This window comes from Pteropus vampyrus, unplaced genomic scaffold (assembly GCF_000151845.1).
Source record: "Pteropus vampyrus isolate Shadow unplaced genomic scaffold, Pvam_2.0 Scaffold3, whole genome shotgun sequence".
Lineage (NCBI taxonomy): Eukaryota > Metazoa > Chordata > Mammalia > Chiroptera > Pteropodidae > Pteropus > Pteropus vampyrus.
The window spans coordinates 2,692,816-2,704,212 of NW_011888784.1; the positions used below are offsets into that span (position 1 = coordinate 2,692,816).

Below are 11,397 nucleotides of genomic sequence, written 5' to 3' on the forward strand. Positions count from 1 at the left end.
TGGAGTGAGATAATTCTTTATTGCATAGAATTGACCCAAACTTTGCAGGATCTAGCATCCCTAGCTCCTACTGACTAAATACCAGTAGGAATCGCCCACCAATCCCCTACTCATTTTGACAAGAAACATCCCCACAATTTCAAAACTCCATCTAGGGGAGGGGTATCACGCCCAGAGAAGAACCACAGGTTTAAAGTAAACCTGAAAGTTCGATAACATATTAATTGAAGAATAAACACCTAGCCCAACAATGCACTCAGCATTCCAGCAAGGAATTCAAGATTTAACATGCCAACTTCAATTCTACATGTCTGATGTCTCATTACATTTCTCACTATTCTGTTAATAACATGAACAGATTGAACACAAACTGCCAAAATACCATTTTTAGCCAAGAGGGCCAAGCCCTGCGTACTGTGCCAACAATAGCAATAAAGCTGGGCAGAAGCTAAGCCCGGGATTGCACGGGGTACTGGCATGTATCTGAGAAAGCAGCCACGAAACATGAAGTATACCTGAATAGTCTATCATTTTATCAAATTTGGACTTTAAAAAGGATGCTGGTCTTTTTTCTTTTTAAAATGATTTATTATCAAAAAGGTTGCTCCCACTCACTGCTGAGTCAACTCGGCAATGCAGCTCCATCCTTTTTAGGATTATTAGGACCCAAATAATATTAGACCAAAACAACAACAACATAACAACAACAACAACAACAACAACAACAAATTCAACTGCTGGTTCAGTAACACATCATAGACATGTCGGTATACAGTCAGGAACACTGGTTTCATTTCTTGATCGGAATGCCAATCACCATAAAATCTTCTGCTAGAGTCACTTCTTGGAAATCTAACACTGACTCAGCTTGCTTTTTTAGTTCTACAATCCCATCTGTTTCTCCTTCTCTGGCCAAGGCAACTGGTTTGTACCTCTGACTGAAGTGAGTCAGAACCAGCCTCTTTGCTTGGCACAACTTTGCAAACGCCGCTGCCATCTGTGGTGTGCTGTGGCCGTGCTCCTTTGCTTTGTCAACCTGGGCATCATCCAGGGTCGCTTCATGGATCAACAGGTCTGCTCCAAAGCACAGCTTCACTCCTCCATCACCCACAACCCCAGAACAGTCACCCAAAATGCAGATTTTTCTTCCAACAATAGGCTTTTTTAGGACATCTTGGGGAGAAATTGTAACTCCATTTTCCAGAACAACAGAAATTCCATTTTTCAGCTTTCCATAGGCAGGACCTGGCGGAACACCTAATGATGGAGGCAGATAACATCACATCATGGGGATGGAATTTATGACTTGTTAAGAGAGTCTGTTTTAGCAACACAGCAAATAGCAAATGGCAAAGGCATCCAATTCTTTTCATAATTGTAATAAATATTTTACTATTTGTGGAAAACTGGAATATTTATACATTGTTAAAAGTTCAGTGTTGGCAATGCTCTAGTACTTAAAACATTTCCCAAGCACAAGTGTCAGATGGGTTTTATGCTCTTAAGTCCCTCTAAGACCTTATTCCAGTCAAGATAACAGCCTTGATTCTCTGCTGTGTATAGGAATAAGAGTTTTTGAGAATGTTTTATTCAATAAGCTCATCTTGGACAAAATTAGAGTCCATTTAAATAACGACAAGGTACCTACAAGCTAACTTAATACTGTTTGGGTTGTTTGGATGACAAAATCAAGGAACATTTAGGGCACACATACATAATCTTCTTTGGAGATACAGGCAGTTCCACATTTACTAAACTGTGCTTAAATCTCATATTAATCTAGCATAATACCTGATCATCACTCCGGACAAAACCTACAAACAAACAGAATGTGTTTACTAATTCTAACATATACCATGTTTAAAGTTTCCCAATATAAGAGTATTTCCATAGGTTCTTAGATAATAAAAATACCTTTGGCCTGAGTCATGTTTCCTCATTAGTCTGTATTTTGTTTTAGTTGGTAAAGAAGGGAGAGGTTAGGTAAATAAAGAAACAAACATACAAAAGGCACCATCATGCTTTTTATAAGCTCTGCCGTGGCCATGCCAAGGAAGGTGGTGATGCTAGAGGTACAGCAGACCTGAACACTGCTTTGAGAGAGGTGCTGAAGACTCCCTCACGCATGAAGGCCCAGTGTGGAGAAGGTATGAAGCCACGGATGGCCTCAAGCCATCTTCGTGTGCCTGCTTCCAGCTGTGATGAACCCAGGTATGTAAGATGGTTGAGGGGCAGCGTTCTGAACACCAAATTAACTTAGGCAGGGTAGAGAAGGCAAACCCTGAAAGCAAGTGGTTGCAGCTGCGAAGTTAATATATGGCAAAAATTCTTAGGCCAAAGATGTCATTGAAAACATATTTCAAGAGGAAGACATGACAAAATAAAAGCCTGGACCTAAGACAACAGCACTACGCTGCCAACCAAGACAGTGAAAGCTGAAGATGAGACTACGCGTGTGCATCAGGGGAGCTGAAGAGAGGAGGACTCAAACATACACTTGGGTTTTGCTCTGAATAGCACCTTTTGGCTCCAGGAATTTCCCTTAATAAATAAACTTTGGGCAAAAGAAATGAATGGAAAAAATGTCAGCTTTAGGCCTACGAGATAGGAAAGGAAGGTCGCTATGACACTTCTAACAGCTTTAGTTATCAACAGCTTGACTGAGGAGAAGGAAAGGAAAAACCACTTACCGAGGTCTTTTAGTTTCTGTGCATTGAGTTTACCTGGGCGTTTCTTCTCCACAACTGAAAACCCAAAGGAGGGAATTCGGTGAAAGAGGCGAAATGCTTTTACAATAAACTGTTCATCATCAACCAGAAGGTATGAGTTTTCTTCTGAGTCTAATATGATAGTTCTTCCTTTCCCCTCTTTGGGAGGGCCGTCCGCTCTACTCATGTCTGTAAATTCTTTTAGTTCTTCTGTGGGACACTGATCTGCTGTAGGCACCAGCTCATGAACTACATAAGGGAAGACCAACTCCGTGTGAGAGAGTTCCATGGTTCGCCAGATAAAGTCCCGAAGTCCTGCAGGGCCATAGATTTCAATAGGCTGTTTGGCGACTGTGGAGCCGCTCTGCAAGCTAATCGTGCAGAGGAGGCCAGGAAGGCCAAAGAAATGGTCTCCGTGAAGATGCGTGATGAAGATCTTGGTAATTCTCCCTTTTGATTGAGGGAGAGAAATAAGATTGGGAACTTTTCAGAAATAAAAATCCATACAAAGCCACTTGAAATATGCATAAAAACAGAGAAAGTGGTAAAATGAATTTAGAGTTTTAGTTACACCATAAACTTATTTTTTTATATTTTTCTACATGATTCCAGAAGCAAGAAAGACAGGCTTTATCTCACTAGACAGTTTTAATAAGGCATAATTTTTTAAATAAAACGTCTTCAAATTACAGTGTTAGTTTTCAGAGTATCTTTCTACCTATCTTCTTAATCATTAAAAAAAGTTGCAATAAGGAAGTGTATTAAAATACTTCACTTAAGTAACTAAATAGGCCTCAGGTGTCAAAAGCATCGGACAGTTACAATGCCCCCTCCTGCTCCCTCTGAGAATAGCAAATAGGTATTTCCAGCAGAACGAGTGTTCTACTGGCTCCAGTTGACTGGACTAGTGCCCGAACCCACAACTGCCTTTTAAGGACTTTCTACACTGGACAGATATTAACTAACCAAGTTTGAGCCTGCTTGTCTGAGTGAGGCTAAAGGAGGAGGATAAAAAGGAAGATGATGAGGGAAGGAGAGGCAAGGGGAGGAGGATGAAGGAGGAAGCAGAGGAAGCGAGGTGAAGAACCAAGAGGGGAGGAGGTGGGCAACAGACTCCAAAATGCAGATCAGAAAGCAGATCCCCTATGGTGTTATGTAAAAGTCTGCCCCTTACCTTCAGCCTGAACTAACACACAGCTTTTTCAGCACATTCTGGCTTAGGCTGTAATTTGATTTATCCAATGGTAAATGAAATTTGCTGCTGGTATGCGGCAGGATGCCATATTAGCATTTTTCTAAGATGCACCACAGGCATTTTTAAAGTAACAATCATAATTAACACATTTTTAGTATAACAGAGACTTCGGGTCCTATCTCACGGCCCATGTATTTCAAACATTTGCTGCCATAAAAGAACAGGAAAAGTTTACTGTAATGTGATTTGTCCTGTAAAATTAGGACAAAAATGTTCTCCAAAGAGTCTTCCAGTTACTATACCAAGCCCAGACCCCTGTGACAGAAAACAATAGATTGGGCAGAGGCCGATTTTGCACCTTGAGACTCCCCAGGTAGCACTCTAGAAGTTTCAATATGCTCCTTTTTGTGTTTTCTTTGTAGTCCTTGTTTTTGCTGTTCTTTTTACTTTTAGAACCCTTTCATTTTCCCTTTCCAGCTTTCTGGGATGCCAATGCACCCGTAAGCGTGACCTGAGACCTCTACAGACAAAAGAACTGCAATGGTTGTTGAGTCCTGATCTCATGTTGACCTCAAAAGTGCTGCATCAAACTTTCTGCTGCAAAACAGCCAAACCAAACTCCAACACAATCTGTGGACCCAAAACAAATGAGTCAAGTTAATTAAAAAACTGCTTCCCACAGTTATCACATGTTCAGGGAAGACACACATTTCATTTTTCAGGAAACTTGATTTCAGAGGGAGAAGGAATGGCAACCACAATTATCAAAGGTAAGTGAAAGCTATCAAATGAAGGAAGAAAAATGCATGGGTTCCCTTTCACTTGAGAACAAGAAAGTTACAGGGGAATATGTCATCCACAGAGGAATGGAATGATGATGCAGTTATATTTACTGCCCTAGGAAAATGTCTGCAATATATTGTTTGTATATGTTGTTGAGTTGAAAAAAAGCAGGTTACACCAAGTATAGTGTGATTCCATTTATACAAAATTACACACACACACAACTATACCTACATCATGACTATACATGTACGGAAAATTTAGCTTATTTATACTTTTCTGCTTTGTTTGAAGTTTTACAGTGAGTATATATACTTTTTATAATCATTTTTAAGGGGAAAAAGGAAGGCTTAAACTCAGTCTTTAAAATTATGAAGGAAATATGACATGGCAAACCTATACTTGTTAATCAGATGACTGCATATTAAGACCATGGAAAGTTGAAAGAAGTATGTTTAAATAAATAAGAAAGTACTTCCTTATGAAATTCATAAAATATTATTACCCAAGGAGGTTGTACAAGTTGAAAGGGTTTCGATGGAACAAATAATGATAGGTCCATATTGGGTTACTGAGAAAAGCCAAGATGTTTTGAGGGTGCTGTATTCCAGTCTGAGACTGGGGGTTTTTGAAGTGCTAGGGTCATAGATAACATGTGTGATTACCATCTCACTCTCCTCTGAGGCCAGGAAGTTTTTTAAGCCAATAAAAATTTCATAGACTAAAGGTTCTCTTAAAAATATTTTTTATCAGGCTGAGTTTTACAAACTGTTTACTTTAAAAAATACTATGTAAAGAAGCCGTAAAATACAAAATATTAGAGAAAGGTATTGTGGCAGATGAGACTTAAGGTGGTACCCATGGCCCCTGCCTCCTGCTGTTCATGTCCTTCTACAATTCCCTGCCTTTGAGTGTGGGCAGGACTTGTGACTTGCTTCTAACCATAAAATACGGCACAGGGTGCAATGCCATTACAATATTTAAGACTCTGTCTTGCCATCTCTTCTGACTCCATCAGACTTTCTCCTTTTCTGGTACCACTCCAAGCTACCACGAAGCAGAAACCTGCAAGACCAGAAAGTGCAGGAGGCCTCTAAGAGCTGTGGGCAGTCTCAGTCCTACAACTCTAAGGATTCTGCCAACAACCTGAGTGAGCTCTGAAGTAGATTCTTCCCCAGTTGAGCCTCTGATGAGACCTCAGCTGCAGGCAATAACAGGACTGCAGCTTAGTGAGACCCTGAAGTAGAGAACCCAAATAAACCAGGCCCAAACTCTCTGACCCAAAGACACCAGAAGATAATAAATGCAAATAGGACAAGAAATTTATAATCTGTTAAGCAGCATGAGATAACACATACAGTATTAAATAAAAAGTAAAGACTTATCCCCACACCCAAACTTCTAGTACTCACACTTAATAGTTTGTTGTTTCTATTTTAATCATCCTGCCACCTCAATCCCTATTCTCTAAACTGTTACATATTACAGCCTCCACTCTGGTCTATGCTTCCCCTGAGAGTTCTCACAAAAGGAACCCCTATGTGATCCAAGGGACATAAAGCACAGTACCTGCCCTCACCGCAGGGTTTCAGCACAAGACAGTACATAATTATGACTGAGCTGTGTACACTTTAAGGCCACGTGTCCCAAATGATACAGTTCTTTCCTCCAACAGCTCTTTTCCTGACTTCCTGTCTAGATCTGGGATATCACCATCTGTAACTTGTAATAATTTTCCACTTCTTCACACCCTAGAGATTCAAACGGTCACTACCTCCTGCTGGCTCTACAAGTACCTCTTAGACTTAGTCTTCTTCATTGCTGTCCATACTTCCCGCTTCAATATTCTCATCCTCTCTCCTCTCAGATGAACACAACTGCCTTGGAATTGGTCTCCCTGATACTATTCTCTCTCTCCCAATACATCTGCCATAGGAAAACTGTCCTAAAACACAAACCGGACCATGTCATTCCCATGCTTAAAAAAACTTTTAATGGTTCTTATTGCCGACAGAATAAGGTCCAAATACCTTCATATACCACAGAAGACTTCATAGTCTGCCCTCGTTTACTTGCAGTATTCTTTTCTCTCATCTATCCTAGCCAAATACTCAATGTTCAGGGTGGCTTAGCATTCCTCAAACATGTCATTTCTCTCCTGGGAACTCCCTTGCTTGTTGCTCACATTCTTGTCTGTTCCTGGAATGTCTACCCCTATTTCTCTCACCAGAGAAACTTCTATTCATCTCTTAGATCCCTGTTCAAGTGTTACTACCTCTAGGATGCTTTCTCTGAACACACAGATACAGTCATTGTCCCTCTCCCTAGTGCTCCAGAAGTACTTAGAAAACACTTCCATTATTCTACTTATCACATTACAATAAGATTGTTTGCATGTCAGTTTCCACCAATAGACCAATAGATCCCTGGATGCTATAACTCTTTCTTTTAGTCATCAAATGCCATGCACTGAGTTGAGTCATACGAATAATAACTTCAATAACCACCATTCATCAAGACCCAATAAGAGAGAGGCACTATACTAAGTGCTGAACCTCTTATTCATGTATTAACCGAATAGATATTTACTAGGCATCTATCAGGTATGTCAGTGATCACTGAGCTTAGTACAGGAAGGTAGTACACATAGAAATGACTATTGAAGTAATACATAATTTTAGATAGCAATGATCCTAAGAAGTTAATAAAAATAGGATGGAGCAATAGAATGCCTGGGGTGAAGGAGGAATTACTTAACCCTGGAGGTTCACAGAGCTTTTGAGGAGATAGTACCTGAGTTAATTGATGAGAAGAAAACAACCACACAGAGAAGGGATTATTTTATATAATTCTCATAATATCCCTTCTAAGTAGAGTTTTTATTCCCATTTTCAAGATGAGGAAAGTAAAGCTTAAGCTTGTTGATCTGCTCAGGTCACAAGCCAAGACACAGCTGGGACTGGAACCCAGGGTTGCCTGACTCCAGGCTGAAGCTTTTCATCACTATACTCCTAGGTCTCCTTCCTGCCAGGCCTTTGCTCACTCCACTTCCTCTGGCTGGAATGTCCTTCTCCCCAGCGCAGGGGATCCCTCCTCTCCTTTCGACAACTCACTGAGATACCTTCCTTGATAACCCCAAGTGGAAAAGAACATACCCCTCCTCTGAATATCTACTGCCCTTTGCAATCGCTCGTGATACTTACACCTTTCTCCTGGTGGAAATAAGCGTGTACATTGTTCCTCTGCTTGGGCAGTGTCCATCTAATATGCCTGATGTATCTTACTCCATCCTCTATTCTCTGAACCTCTATAAATCTTTGCTCTCAGTATTTATGTGATAAATAAAAAGTAAATAAATGAATGAAATTCAGTGGGCATTGCCAGACCTCTGAGGGCCTTCCAAGTCTTGCCAGGATTCTAGCACTGAAGTGGGATGCAACTGTCGGGGTTGTTTCTGAGCAAAGGCCCAAAGACAGCCAAGAAAATAAAGCAGAACAAGAGACAGTCTTAATGAGATAGCTGAATGTACACTAACCTGCTTTAAGTTGGCTTTTCATTCCCCACAGTCAAAGAGCCAGCACTCGCCCTCACACCGAAGGACCAGAGCAGAGGCACCCCGAGTTGGGGATGGATATGCTGCGCCTGTCCCCAGAAACGTCACATCCATAGACATCTTCTACCCTGCAATGGAAAGATCACCTAGGGATTATTTCATATTACTGCTCAAAATCATCAAAAAAGACTCCTAAGAGTTTTATTGTTATTTAGGACAGTGAAGCTATTCTGTATGATATAGACACATGCATTATACATGGGTCAAAATCCACAGAATGTACAAGACAAAGAGTGAAGGAACCCTAATGTAAACTTTAGTTAATAATAATGTATCAATATTGGGTCATCGACTGTAAAAAAGATACCACACTAATGGAAGATGTTAACAATAGAGGGATCTAGGTATGAGTATGAAGGAGTATATAGGAACTTCATACTTTCCAAGCATGAATTTTTTTTTAAAAGTCCTTCTAATAATCACTAAACAATAAACACTCTATTTGAGATACTGAGATGAGATTAAATTACGCCTACTATGTGGTATCTGTGGTGCCCATGGTGATCAGTCCTGTTTCTGAACAATCATAAATACAGCAATGCTCTACAACACTACAGTAATACTGATACCTCACAGTAATGCCCAGTGAAGGCCTCACTCCCCTAAATGACAGGGTTCACAACTGGCTAGGACTTGGGTTTCTGCTATTATAAGTGATCAGCAATAAACTGATCAGTGTGTAGATTTTTGCTAACTCCTGGCATCTCTCTTTTTCCTTTCACTATTTCTGGGCACACCTGCTATCTCTGATATATTTTCATGATGGGAGATGTGCATCAAATAGAATAAGAATAAACTCAAACCTACACATAACCAATTATAGATTAGCCACTTTGAGAGCAGAAAACAAACACGTAAATATTTTAAGAAAAAATACTGAAGTAAGAAAATTTGACAGACAGCTGGATAAATATATAAAACTATCAATAACTTTCCTCAGTCCTAACAGTAACCAGATAAATAGAAATGGGAAAAATCTCATTCACAAGAAAAAAACCACTTTATAAAATCACTAGAAATAAAGTTATTAGGAAAGGAACAGGCACTAAAAGACTTAAACACATACACATTAGGTTTCTTAATAGGAAGACTTAATATGTTCATCTTTTCATAATTAATGTAAATACATGTAATGCAAATTCTATCAGATTTCCAGTGAGAATTATCTCAGAACAAAAACCAAAAGATCACATGGAAGAAAAAGGTCTGAGAATGGGCAAGAAAATTACGTCAAGTAGTGAGTAGTGACACATCTTTCTAGATATTACACTTACTAAACAGGTGTAACTACAAGATAATACGACTGGCACAAAAATAGAGGTGGAACAGTAGGGCAAGGGCAGAAATAAACCTAGGTATGTATGGTAGTCAATATTTAATGAAAGCGTAAAAAGAATGACTTATTTAATAAATAACATTGACATAATTGGCTATTTTTGCAGAAAAGATTCTCACTTTGCATTGTATATAAAAATATAGTCCATGTGATTTAGAAATTTAAATGTAAAAGGTCCAATGAAATATGTTTTAAACTATCAGGAGAATATGTACATAATGTGAGGGATGGGAAAGCCCTACTGGCAAGACAGAAACCCAGAAATTTTTTTAAAAAGTAAACATTTTCACCACATAAAAAATTTCATATATCAAGACGCATAACAGAGGGCCTGAACTAACCAAGGTGAGAGGTAAAGCACAGAGCTGTTTGGGATCGCAACTCCGTGGAGAGAGGGCTTTGGATTTCAGCTAAGTTCCTTATGTCTTTCCCTGAAATTGCTTCCCTTTCATGGGGGCAAATGAAAGTACAAGGCTCTAGTAAAACCTACAAGGACTGCAAAGTGTGGCCAGGGGGAAGTCGCACTTGGGATTGTAGAGAAACAGGAACTGAGCATTCTCCTGGAGTGCAGCCTGCAGATGTGGAGGAAGTTGTCAAGAAGTGTGTGCAGACCTTGCAACAGGCCAAGGGATGAGTAAAGCCTTGAAGATGTCTCCATCAACTCTGGAATGCCTTGAGAAACAAGGCATTGATGTGCGGGTCCTCCAGACAGAGCAGGCAGTGAAAGAGTATGATGCCTTGGTTGCTCAAGGGTGGAAGGGGTCTTCCATTCCACCTGCTGATGGAACCTTAAGAGAATAATTCACTAAGCAACCAGTAAAAAAAGACTCAAAAAGTAAAGGACCAAAAAAACACCTGGAGAAAACTGTTTGCACTGTGTGATAGAGTTAATGCCTCTAAAAAAAAAAAAAAATCATGCAAATGCATTAAAAATAACTGATACCATAAAAACCGGATATATACAGGAAATTCACAGAAGAAATTCAAATGGCCAATAAGCATGAAAAGTGCTCAGTCTCCAGGTAGACATCATTTTCCACATGTCAGCTGGCAAATAATAATGCTAGCCAGTGCTCACCAAGACAAGAGAAAATGAGTACTCATGTTACTAGTGGTAGAGGTGTGAACTGCTATTATGTTTGGGAGAGTAATCTGGCAATATATATATATTACCAATAATAATGATGATGCTAATAACAATACACTTTAACCTAGCAATCCCATTTTTGGGAATCTACCCTACAGAAATAAAGGATCTATGCACAATGATGTTTTTTGCAGTACTTTTAAGGTGGCTAAAATGTGAAAGCAATGTGAAAAAAAACCAATGAGGAAACAACTGAATACATTATATAAGACAGAGAAAGCCTGGTCTGGAAGGATATTTGTTTTTAATGTTGGTTATCTGAGAGGTGATTAAAATGGTGGTGGGGGGGGATTACTTTTTCTTTTAAATCTTTGAATTGTTTTTCATTGCAATGAACAGCGTTTGATTTATTTAATTTTAATTTATATTTATTTAATATTGATGACTTTTTAAAATGTGTCGTTAGGCTGAACATGCTTTTCTAACTACATATTACCTACCCTTTCTTTCCATTTGGGGACACAGTCAGCTCCTCATCCCCACACGCACCCTACACACACAGATGGTACATCTGTCCACCTCACACACAAGCCCTTAGGTTACCACCTCACACACAAGCCCTTAGTGTCCCTTCCATGTGTTACTCCACATTTTCACTTCCAAGATCAAACCTTC

The 11,397-nt window shown here is 39.6% G+C and overlaps 1 protein-coding gene and 1 pseudogene across 1 annotated transcript; one reads left to right on the plus strand and one right to left on the minus strand.

The window, feature by feature from the left end:
- Positions 1-566: 566 nt before the first annotated feature.
- On the minus strand, positions 567-8,367 carry ELAC1 (elaC ribonuclease Z 1). The gene is given in 4 exon segments (XM_023531086.1): positions 567-1,257; positions 2,691-3,158; positions 8,222-8,245; positions 8,248-8,367. Coding segments are annotated over 4 exon segments (1,071 nt in total). The 5' UTR covers positions 8,360-8,367; the 3' UTR covers positions 567-790.
- A 758-nt stretch (positions 8,368-9,125) lies between these two features.
- Positions 9,126-10,417, plus strand: LOC105292305 (annotated as a pseudogene).
- The last annotated feature ends 980 nt before the right edge of the window (positions 10,418-11,397 follow it).